This window comes from Anguilla anguilla, chromosome 2, assembly GCF_013347855.1.
Source record: "Anguilla anguilla isolate fAngAng1 chromosome 2, fAngAng1.pri, whole genome shotgun sequence".
Classification (NCBI taxonomy): Eukaryota; Metazoa; Chordata; class Actinopteri; order Anguilliformes; family Anguillidae; genus Anguilla; species Anguilla anguilla.
This window is the reverse complement of record NC_049202.1, coordinates 29,169,848-29,182,868: the sequence shown is the minus strand read 5'-3', so window position 1 is coordinate 29,182,868 and position 13,021 is coordinate 29,169,848. Positions and strand designations below refer to the sequence as shown.

Here is a 13,021-nt window from a genome sequence, read left to right as displayed (position 1 = left end):
CATTTAAAAAATCCCAGAAAGTGAACTATGACTAACACACACATCCACACACTAACACGTGCACACACATGGACACACACATGCACATACAGGCAGGCAGGCAGGCATGCATGCACACGCATGCGTGCACACACACCAGTCACCAGTGCAAACTGACAATCCTTACCTAGGTCCATTCTGACAGAGGAGTGCAGGTCCTTGGTTACTGTAATGAAGTAGCTGAAAAGGCCCTGATAAGCCAGCAGGAGACTGGCACAGAGGCTGTAGTGTAGACTGTAGGCATGCTGCAAGCAGTGTTCCGACACAATGGATGTCCTGCCCTGTAAAATTATACAGTTATCTGTCAGAAGGGGAAAAAATCTTACAACTGCAACTTATATGTAAGATATGTGTTCACCATGTTCATACACTGCTTTATGGATATTTGGGCTAATCAAAGCATGAAATTATTACTACTATTTACAGACAGAAATATTGCAGCCAACTAAATCAAATTTCACCCACCAACAGAACTATTTTCATGTGTTTGTAAAACATGGGACATTAAGGTGAAATCAAGCTACAAAATGAGACACTTTTTTTAAACATGATTTACTTATAGGAACATTCTAAATATTTCAGAATATAGTCATATAGCTTAAATAAATTCTGACTTTAGTTGCGCCTATATTCGGCACATCTAAAAACTTGAAGAAAAAAAACTTGACTTTAATCATAAATGTGCACTCAATACTAAAACCATTTCAAAACCAAGGTCTTGACATTGGCATTGGAGGTCAGATAAGCATTGCAACATAAGCATCATTGAACATTCCACAGGGGCAAAAAGTATTAAAAAGGAAAAAACATACAGTGTATCCCTTAGGACAAGGGCGGGCAATTTCGTTCCTGGAGGGCTGGTGTGTATGCTTGTTTTTGTTTCCACCAATTACCCTGGTTAAATGAGCCAATTGGCTGTATACAACAACACTGGTTCACTCGTAGATTAGATCATAGTAACACGTTTCATTCAGGGACACAAAAACAGTCTTCGTCTGTCGTTCATGCGCTTATCAAGACTATCAGATGACGTAAAAATTAAGGGCTAATTGAGTAATTAAGGCCAGAAGTTGGCATGAAAACCAGAAACGGATACGGTCCACGTTGCCCACCTCTGCCTTAGGATGTGGTTTGTATTATAATTGGTTAGATTAAAATAACAAGCATGAAGAAACTGTGAGCAACAAGGTTATATTTCCAATAGTGTTGTCATTGTAGCACCCTGTAGTGATGTTAGCTTACATCCGAGGAGAGCTGTTTAGTGTAGCTACAGCCAAATACAACACTCTCCAGGGTAGGGATGACGGATTCTTTGGTCTGTGCTGGTGCATTGCGGTTCAGCCAGGTACTTTTCACTGCCCGTGGAAAACTGCAAATCAAACAAAAATAATATATGGCCTTGAGTGATTAGAGAACTGCATAGGCTAGAAACCTAATGGTGGTGAGCTGGTACCTTTGTCCAAGATGATTGGGTTGGCAGGGTGCAGGTTGGTGAGGCATACAGGGCAGTGACAGTTCAGCACTTTTCAAGTTTCCCATAGAAATAACTATGGTAACCACTGAGTTTCACCCAGTAGAAACATTAACTACTGTACTCTGTACTAGCTTGCACCGGTTTCCATATGACCAGTAACGTTATCTACAGCACCAAATTGCAACACAGAGTACTTAATTTTGGAACTGACTGTACTAACGCTATACACTCGGTCTGTGGACTCATAAGCAAGGCATGTAGCTAACGTTAAACTCGGTCAAAATTCCAAAATGAAACTCTGAAGTGCGGGCGTATTTTATTGTATTTCCAGAAATATAAGAGTTTCCTGAAAAAATTATACAGTTGCAAAACCAATAGTTTTTATATTTTAGGCAGTCATTAGTTAGCAAGCCAGAGTAATGAGTTAGAAAGAGTTAGAATCTGAGGGGGGATTCATACCAGTGCCTGTCACCCGTCCAAGCGTCCAATAGGCAAACACGCTATCCAGTGAGTAACTAGTGAAGTAGCTGCCAAGCTATTTTTTTTAAACATGTGCTAACGTAGGCGGCTTTAAAGGGAATGAGAGATGACGCTCTGATTGGTTTATTGAAGACACCTATTAATTGAGCCATTACATTCTGCCCGTTTGAACCTTGCACCTTACTTTGTGCTCAAATAGTCTATGTGCTTTAAACCAGTATTTCTCAACCCTGATCCTGGGGACCCACTGCCCTCCTGCATGTTTTAGATGTTTCCCTGCTCCAACACACCTGATTCAAATGAATAGGTTGTCATCAAGCTCTGCAGAAGCCTGATAAGGACCCATTCATTTGAATCAGGTGTGTTGGAGCAGGGAGACATCTAAAATATGCAGGGCAGTGGGTCCCCAGGACCAGGGTTGAGAAACGCTGCTTTAAACCATGTGCTAAGACCGTTAATATAGATTATGGTTTTATTCTCATTGTTTGAAGAAGAGCGGAGCCAAGTTCAAGAAGCACTTTTTCCCGTTCAAAATTTCCATTGGAAACTTTACGACACAGAATCAAAGGAGGCTCCTCAATAATTAAATGATATAATATGTATATTTTATGGCCTTTGGTTAAGTTTTTCCACTTTGTTCCAGAGAAATCACGTTCAGTTCAATATGACAAATGACACTAAATACAACAATATCCTTGAGCCTCATCAGCCATTTATATGGAACTGCGAAATTTTAGCTGGCGAACTGTGAGTGAAGCCGCCAATGAGAATGTTCACCTGACAATGAGAGACTTGAATCAGACTCAACGGGCGCAAGAAAGTTAATACAATACTGCTGAATAGATCTTAAAAAAGATTCTCAGAATTAGCCAGCTATATTAAAGTGAGCTTCTGATAACATAACATTACACAGTTAACACTAGATAACAATGTTAGATAGTTACTTACTACTTACTGTACTATATCCATTAGCAGTCACCTAGCTAATTAACTTAAATTATGAAATATACGCAATCTGTGTATAGGCGCAGCTTGTGTTAGCTAAACTTACATTGTCACACTGTGGATTGCTTATATAGATGCCAAAATGTTTCTGATTACGTGGTTGTTTCAAGTGTTAGCTAGTTAGTTAGACAAAATAGTCTTGCAGTCTAGACTACAGCAGCTACAGCAAAGCCGGAATTCCACCTTTTATAAGACAAAAGACTTTTACATCAGTATTTGCATTAACCAAACATAAATCTGCACTGGACTGAATTTGTATATGCCACTGTGGAAAACTCACCTTACAAGGGGCTGATGTAGAGCAACCAAGGACCCATGGACAGTAACAGAGACGACTGAGAGGTGAAAATAATCAAACATGACGTTGACATGCTGGTGAACACCACAGTAAAGATTAAAGTGCAATCGAAGCGTGCGGCTGCTGATCATTGGCAGGGAACTCATATCCTCTGGCCTGCGTGCAGAGAAACAGAGAGGGTTGGTCGGGTGACCAGCATAATAGAATTAGAAACACAGGCAGCCAAAACACAAGTTACAGTAACATTTACAATTACTTTAATGTATCATTTCAAATAGAATTACAACACATGCACACAGACTGTCAAGTTAATTAAAATGTTGTATTACAGCAGTATGTGCTAATACCTGTAAACACAGCATGCACAATGTATACATACAATGTGTGTATGCATGTATGCACACACACACACACACACATATATATACATATGTGCAGTGAGCTCCATAATATTTGGGACAGAGACATTTTTTTCTTGATTTGTCTTTGTACTTCACAATTTTAGGTTTGTAATCAGACAATTCAAATGTGGTTGAAGTGTAGAAGCTCAGTTTTTATTAGACGGTAGGTTTATACAGTGTAGTTTCACCATGTAGAAATTACAGCCCTTTTTATACATAGTCCCCCCATGTCAGGGCACTATAATATTTTGGACAGGTGTTTCTGATGAGTCAGTTGTGTTCAATTGATCCTTTGTGCAGACAAAAGAGAGCTGTCAGTATCTACTCTTGATTCTATGCCTGTGATTGCCTTTGGAGTCTGTTACTGGCATTTGTCAACATAAGGACCAACATAAGAACAACAGTTGTGCCAATAAAAGTCAAGGAAGCCATTATGAAGCTGAGAAGCTCAAAAACACAGGCAGAGACATAAACCAAACCTTAAGCCAACCAAAATCAATGTTTGGATCATCATTAAGAAGAAAAAGAACACTGGTGATCTCAGAAATCGCAAAGGGCCTGGTAGACCTCTACAGTTAATGACCGAAGAATTCTCACCAAAATGAAGAAAAACCCTCAAACACCCGTCTGACAGATCAGAAACACTCTTCAGGAGGCAGGTGAGGATGTGTCAGTAACTACTGTCCACAGAAAATGTCACAAACAAAACTACTTTCCTCCCTTCCCTTTGCTACCGCTATTTCGATTGAGCATTTACATATGTATTGTCTCTCTTCTCCTCAATCAATTCCTCAGGGAATGCACAACTTTGGTTGTTCATGTGAGCAGGGACTGCACACCAATCAGTTGCATTTCACGCAGTGGTCCTTAGCCTTATTCCGACGGTATTTGCTGACCTGGCACTGAGTTTTCTTCCCAGGAATGATGGGTGTGCAAGGTGATGCTGCGATCATGGCAGCTTTGGCGGCTGCTGTTTCTTTCATCAGCTTCATGTAATATTCACACAGGTCGCATGCCAGGTCCATGATGAAGTCATTCATCAGTAATTGCTTCCTCTGGTCGCATTCGCTTGCATGATTTTGCCATCCTGTAATCTATTACTTATCCAAAGTCGCCGCTTCAATGAAAAACTTAAAGTACGTTGGAGGCGTTATAAAACCATTACTTCTATGACAACAATGCTCACAATTATTGATCTCCATGCTGAAGTCAACAACCAAAGTATTCTAAGAACGCAGTTCTTTTAAGCCCAGCTATTTAGGAAAAGTCATGGAAGGAGGAGCGTATTGCATTTGCGGTGTTGGAGTAATCTGCATTTTAATGTCCTAATGCCCGATGGTGTTGGCTCCGGCCTTTCTAGTTTTAATGATGTTCCAAACTGTTGATTTTGGTAAGCCTAAGGTTTGGCTTATGTCTCAGACAGTTTTTTGTATTTATTTCACAACGGCTTCCTTGACTTTCATAGTCATAACTCATGTTGACGAAAGCCAATAACAGAATCAATAGGGTAGAATCAAATCTAGATACTAAATGCTCTCTTAAACCTGCACTAAGGAAGCAACTGAACACACCTGACTAATCAGAAACACCTGTGATGCATACACAGACGGGTGACAATTAAAGAAAAAACCAACATGAAGTGTCTCAGTAAGGTGTCGGGCCACCATAAGCCACCAGAACAGGTTCAATGCGCCTTGGCATAGATTCTACAACTCTACTGGAGGGATGGAACACCATTCTTCCAAACGATATTCCCTCATTTGGTGTTCTGATGAGGGTGGTGGAGAGCACTGTCTAACATGTAGGTCCATGGGTGTTCATCCATCCATCCATCCACTATCTAGACCCACTTATCCTGGGCAGGGTCTAGAGGGGTGCTGGAGCCTATCCCAGTGTGCAATGGACAAGAGATAGAAATACAACCTGGACAGGCTGCCAATCTATCGCAGGGCGCACACACACCATTCACTCACATACTCCATACCTATGGGCAATTTAGAGTGTCCAATTAGCCTACCTGCATGTCTTTGGACTGTGGGAGAAAACTGACGTACCTGGGGGAAATGATTCACATCATTTTCATACTCAGCAAACCATTCAGTGACCATTTGTGCCCTGTGGATGGGGACACTGTCATCCTGGAAGAGACCACTCCCATCAAGATAGAAATGTTTCATCAGAAGATAAATGTGATCACTCAGAATAACTTCGCATTGATCAAGTGGACCAAAACCATGCCAGTAAAATGCCCCCACAGCATAACAGAGCCACTGGACCCACTCACTGTAGGGGTCAAGCATTCAGACCTGTACCGTTCTCTTGGTGTACCCACACATGCACTTGCCCACTTGTCGAGAATATGGTGAAGGATGACTTGTAACCATATCACTTTTTTCCACATCTCTGTAGACCAGTGCCTATGGTTTTTGCACCACTGAACTCTCAAATGTGCATTTGCCTTTGTAATGAGGGGTACACTGCAACTTTATTATAACATCCCTCTCTATGAGATATTATCGATGGACTGTTCTTGCTGACACAGTCTGATCATGCCCTGCGTTGACATTCTCAGCCACCTGTCCAAGAGTGGCTCTTCTGGTTTTACTAACATACTGCACTGATGCATGAGCATCACAGTCATCGAATGCACAATTTCAACCACAATTTCCAGCCCTATTTACTAATGTCTTTCACATAGATAATAGCAGATGTCACTTTAGTCACTGTACCTATTGAAACACTAGCCAGTTGAGCAGTCTTTGTGACTGAAGCTCCAGCCATCCGCACCCCAATAATGAATCCTCATTCCTAGTCATACAGATCTTCCTCTTGCCATCTCGATCCAAAATCGAGGTCAGCTGGGCCTGATAAGCATTTTTATACATGCCACAGAGCATGATAAGATGCTAATTACTAAATGGTATAATGCAGTACAACCTGTATGGAAGCATTTGCATTTGTCATGTTTCTCGACTCATTTATTCAGGTTTTTCCTTTAATTTGCCACCTACTGTATTATACACACACCCACACCCACACACACACATATATATGTATGTGCCCTCTTGATACATACGAATAATCTCCATCTGTGAAGTGCAAGTCTAATGACAGTTGGAAGTCCATTTCGTTGAGTAAAACTTCAACCTGAAAAATAATTAAAATAGAAGCTTCAATTAGGACAATATAAAACAAACTTGTGTACTTTTTCCACATCACACAATTTTAAAGAGATAGTCACCCACAAAATTCAATCAGTTTTTTTTTTTTTACTTCAATACATGTCTTTTACACTGAAAATGGAAACTCCCATGCATATTTTTTTGTACTAAATTAATTTCTAAATGTAAGTTGCATGTAGCTGTCTGGCCAAAATACACTTCTTGAGAAAAAGACAGGAATAAAATCCTTTTTTGTGTGGATTATCCCTTCAAAACCAATGTGTACAATACAGTACATACAATTGTTGTACAAGCTGGCTATATCTATATCTAGTCTACCAAACCAACTAGCTGGTTAAAGGGATATTGAACACAAAAATCTAAATTTGCTAAATGTAGAAATGAACATATTCCAATGAGTCTGTTTAATATGCTAACCAGTGTGGCTTTTTTAAATGATCTGTAATGATACTTGAACCAATGGTGATCATTTTGTCGCCATACTGAAGTAGAACTTCAGTAAAACTGCATAGTATTTTCCACAGTACGCTTATGTTTTTGACAATGGTTTCTCGCTGCTAAGAATGGGATGATGGGTTTGTAGCAGTAAGATACCATCCTGAAAAATTCCACAGTAACCACGGTTTCACAGAATCATGAACGCACTGCTCACAGTAACATAAATTCACTTCTGTAAATGAATAAAATTAATCAATGTTACCCTATACATATCCTAAACTTTGATAATCTTAGGACAAAAAATGATGAAAAAAAGATGTAAAAAGTCCAGTACAATCAAGGTAGCAAATTCCTTTGTTTAGTAATCTTGTTATCATTACTTTATTAACCATATTAAGACAAAATATCATGACAGGTATTGTGCACCATCTAAAAATCTGTAAATATTGCCCACTGTTAGATGCCAGCCACCAATTATAAGTCCACAGCCCACCGGCAGGGTTTATATGTAAGTTGCCCTTGTATGAGGGGATGAGGACAGTCCCACAGACTGATAATCCGTTCTCATTAGGCAACGCTATGGCTAATTATGTACCATTATGTTATATATTCGTAACACCCAGTTGCTATGAGGATCCCTGTTCCTTACCTTCTTTTCATCAAGCAGCAACTTTACTTTGAATAGAAGGACATCATTGATGACAATTTCTTCATTCTTATAGAGGATTTGAAATGTTTTACTGCAGATGGAACCATTGTGAACTGTGGCAGGGAAGGCAAGATCAGGACCTGAAAAATAGAGGACTAGAAGTCAAATAGAAGTCAAAACATTTTATCAACAGCACTTGTAGTATATTTCCCCCTTGATAACTCATCCCTGAAAACTTGGTAATATGACAAAATGACTTGGAAGCTCCAATACTGAAGATTGTGTGAGAAGTTACAAATCACCTGTACCTGCAGTTGGCAACAACAATAATATTTGTCTAACACTATCAAAAACTAAAGTACTAAAAGTTCACGTGTGAAAAAGAACCAATGGATATATATAAATTGGAAAAAAAACAATCGGGTAAGAAAAGCACTATAGAAGGATACAAGGATACACAGGCCAGGCTGAGTTTAAATCTAGTGGAGGGTAGCTCATCCAGTGAAATAAAACAGAGCACTAAAACAGGAGCAGTAGTGGGCTGACAAGCAGGTGACTTCTGACCAGCTCAACTTAACCCTTTGAAGCTCTGCTCAAACATGTGGCAGACACATTTAAAGAGTTGAAAAATAATTGAGACATTTACAGGGTTAAACTGCTTCAAACACTATTAATGAATGAATCAAAAAATGTATTTATTTATGTTTACAATATTAATGTTTGTGCATGGTTAGGTACTGATGCTTTGTTTAATCATGCTTCGCCCTCAGAAGAAGTTTATACACAAAACCTATCAGATTTTCCGTGAACCCTGAAACACACAAGTTATTAAAAGGGACATGCAGTTATAACTGGATAGGGCCAGTCCAGAGCACAGAAAGACTTGGGATTGTCTCTTATTTTTCTTTCTGTCTTTAGGGGGCTGTGAAAATTGGTACCTTGCAAGTGCTCTTATTGTGAAATTGCAGGTAAGACACTATACTGCCCCCTTTGGTCATATACTGTGATGACAACATAGAAAACAACTTTCACTTTACATGCAAATTCAAAGCTGGGATGAAAATCATTTGAAACACATCTGGATTTTAAACAGGCAGAGAAAACCCTGCACATAATCTATCAATCATCCCCAGGCTCATCTTCTCATGCTGTTCACATGGAGTGGAGTCAAGACAAAAAAGTTGCTGGTGCCCACACATTTTCTCAATTACACAGCGGATGGCTGTTCTCAGAGTTACTAATTAAAGTTTGTGACAGATTTTCCAACTGTAATTACGGATATGACATTTGGTCTAATTGACAACGGAAGCAAGTGGACACAGTGCTGGCCAATGCAGACCGGAAACAGGGTGCACTGGGTATACTGCTGCAGTAGCAGGTGACTGACCAGCAGGGCGCAGCAGGCTTGTCTCGATCTTGTGAGGGACCCGTGTTGGCACTTTCATGCTGCCGCGGATTTGATAAAACCTGTGAAGACAGCATTCAAGAAGTGACAACATTCACCATAAACCATAAGAGGGGTGGACAAATCATCAATCCACATGGCAGTCCTCTGGGCTACTATGCAGCCAAATCTGCTAGACCAGCCAATTTTTTGCTAGCCCAGATATAAAGGTATACTGACAAATACGTTACATTACGTTATAACATTTATTTAGCAGACGCTTTTATCCAAAGCGACATACAAAAGTGCATATGAAGGTCAATGGAACAACTACAAAACACAGGTTTGATAAGGTAAAATACTCATTCCGTGCAGTTATATGTGTATGTGCCATTTGAACAAAAATTTTACAAACTTCATCCATCCATCCATCCATCCATCCATCGATTATCTACACCCACTTATCCTAAGCAGGGTCGCGGGGGGTGCTGCAGCCTATCCCAGCATGCATTGGGCAAGAGGCAGGAATACACCCTGGACAGGCCACAAACTTACATCCTTTATTGAATTTAAAAACTGTTGAACAGTGTACTGTATTAAATAAATGTATAGCTATAATTTATAATTATAAGTGCCATGAGTTGGAAGAATGTGAAACACCTGTTCACGTTCTGCTCACCAATGCACTCTATTTTCTGAACGCTGTTAGAAAAAAACTATTTTAATGAACTTAAACTGCACTGGTCACTCTGCCTTGTTCATTATGCATGGTTGGGTTCTCCTCCAAAGGGAGAAAATGACAAGTCAGCAGGCACATAAATTTCTTCGCCTGAATTGCCATTTACGTGTTCAAATATAGGGCAGCCCGCTAAGCAGTTTGTGGTCACAAGAGTAATTCCATCAGCCATTGGCAAGGTAGGCTAATACTGTCAGCTAGACAAGTTAGCTAGAAAGCATTATCAAAAAATGTAAGGGTTTGGAGAATTAGCTGAGTAGCTAATTATCTAATTCACTGAACTAGATAATTCAGATTCTTACAATTCTAGCTGTTACCATAAAAATCACTTAATGTATATCTGGCTTACAAACCTTATATTAGCTAAGATATTCCTACTAATCTGGGTGAATGGCAAATTAAAAAATATTAATATGGTGAGGCATCTCTATAAAATGGTCTCTCTTTTATTAATACCAGTGATAATATACTAATAATTAAGAAGGGGAACGTCAGAAATTGTAGCTCTGCACTCCTGGTTTGGGAACCACCACCTGCCACTTCTCCACACCTGCACCTGTTACCTGGCACCCTAAAAGTGCGCTTCAGCACCACATCTTTTATGCGTAGAGCCCCAAACTTAGACCACAACCCCTTAGTTGCTGGAGACTGCACAGCCACTTCTTCCCACGGCGGCCTTTGATAGGCTTCCACCCAAGCAAACATCGGATATCGGCTAATATCCTGCTCCTGCTACTGCTGCGTCGACCACCTGCAGTGCCCGACACAGGCTCCCCAGCCTCGTGCCCGGCAGCACCAGCCTCTCCCTCAGCACACACCTCACTCTCATGCATCTGCTGTAATACATCACTGCTCTCTCACCCTCCAGCCCCACTTGGGCCAGCACTGCACTCACGCCATCATTAGTTGCATCCATGTCCAGGAAAAATGGCAGGATGGGGCGAGGGCGGGAGCCTCAATCAGGGCTCTTTGGAGGGAGCTAAATGCACTTCGCTGGATCAGGGCTGACTGACGAATGGGTGCAGCCATGTTTGTTTACAGTCAGAGCACTTGGCTTCCCATCACACAGCAACGATTTTTCCAGAGTGCCGAAACCAGCCTAATCTCCCAGCAGTATCCCTTAAGTGGGCTCCCCAAAACTCCCCAAACTTGTCCTCTCAGTCTCAGTCTCAGGCCACTTGGAAACCTGTCCCTGGCTACAGACAGCGTGCATAGTTAGCCACCTGACAGAAGACTCGTCCTAATAGTCCATTTGGCACCAGGCACATGAACATCCTAACCATTCCCATGGCTGGCAGACAGCAGGTTGACTGACAGATGAACCCTGCAAACACGCGCAACATTAAAACAGACATAACAGCAACACTTAGTGTAACTACACTAGAGGTAAACTTTCTCGGATCTCTACAATACTTAACAATCTTTTTGTCGCAAGGAACTTGGATTTCCTCTTTTTAACTGAATACAGCCCTCCAATTGAGCTGTGCCCAGTTGACTGCATTTCTATTAGCACTCCTGGAATGTCAGGGCAGGATGGAGGCCTTGCCAGCGTGTTTAGGAATCCTTTTGACTGTCGCACGGTAAGCACTGGGTCGTTCTCTTTCGAAAGGCAAATGTTGAAAGTAGGACAATCAAATCCATTCTTTTGCATTTTAATCTACCATACCTCTGGATTAAACAGTTTCTTCCTGTCTGAATTCACTGAGATTCTGTCTAGAGTAATTATTCTTGGTGATTTTAACATTCACACTGATGATGTTATAGTTTTGTGGCAGAATTTCTAAGCGTAAGGTCAGAGATATGAGGGCTGAAATCCCCCCCACTCCCCAACTGAACCAACTGACCATCTCGGCCTGTAATTTTGGATTGCTTCTCCCCCATCTCCCTTCAAGTTCCAGTGGTGCCACCAAGGGCTGGCCAGGAGGAGCCACGGCCATCCTGATACAATCGCTGGCCCCCCCCACTGGCCCCCCCTCGCGAGTCGCATATGCATAATATGCTTCTGAGTATGCATAATATACTTCTATCTGATATTTTACATTAGGTACTATTCATTTAAATCAATAATGTATATTTTTCATAATAGTTCATGTGAAAGAAAATAACAAATGCATAGCCAGCCAGCCGCTTTTGACTGTCCATCACTGCGTCACACTCCGACCCCCTCCCCCGGCCTGCTGCTGCTCTCGTGGAAGCTAGCCTAGCTGGCAGTTGCCTGTAGAGTTGAGTTGAGACCACCAGACTGTAAGTCATACAATGCTTACTTACAGTAAAAAAATGTATGTATTCAGTAAACTGTTCGTTTTTTGACGGTGTTGAATTACCTAGCTAGGTAGCTATCTTACGTTACTAGCTAGCTAAGTTAGCTAGTTAAATTAGGTATTGGGGCTTAGCTAGCTAGTTTATGCCTTAAGGCAGGGGTTCTCAAACTTTTTGGGGCCAGGGACCCCTTACAGGGGAGAAAATTTTCCAAAGACCCCCATAATCGTAACACCGATTAAGCATATGCTTACTACCACATTTGTACTCTTAGATGTCACTGGAACTATTTGTATTCTAAAACTTTTCAACCTAAATATTTCAGACCTGTTTCATAGTGATAAACAGAAACACATTTCAATATGAATCATGTTAATACCACGTATATACTTTTATATTTACTTTTATAATATACATTTTATTCAAATTACATTTGGACTCAACTTGACAGCATTTATACTTTTCAAGTAATTGATCTTAAAAGCTTTCAGAAAATGAACAGTAGCAAGACTGTAGCAACACAGACGTTTAAAATGATCAGTCTAAAGCTGACTTTCAGTAAGTACTTTAACTTTAAAATAATGAACTTATTGCTCCTTATTCAAATCATTGGCAGTTATCATAACAGTGTTACAGAACACATCATAGTAATTAGGCCTATTACTGAAGAAAATTT

At 40.6% G+C, this 13,021-nt stretch overlaps 1 protein-coding gene across 5 annotated transcripts in view; it reads right to left on the bottom strand.

Moving 5' to 3' along the window:
• Positions 1-13,021, bottom strand: part of LOC118221529 (protein FAM135A-like) — an 84,954-nt gene that overhangs the window by 48,267 nt on the left and 23,666 nt on the right. For all 5 annotated transcript variants that reach the window (XM_035406663.1, XM_035406667.1, XM_035406665.1 and 2 more), the window contains 6 exons: positions 9,354-9,433; positions 7,967-8,106; positions 6,774-6,844; positions 3,279-3,452; positions 1,282-1,408; positions 167-320 (listed from right to left, as the gene is read on the bottom strand). In XM_035406663.1, the coding sequence (XP_035262554.1) occupies positions 167-320; positions 1,282-1,408; positions 3,279-3,452; positions 6,774-6,844; positions 7,967-8,106; positions 9,354-9,433 (746 nt within the window). The remainder of the gene's footprint in view (positions 1-166; positions 321-1,281; positions 1,409-3,278; positions 3,453-6,773; positions 6,845-7,966; positions 8,107-9,353; positions 9,434-13,021) is intronic.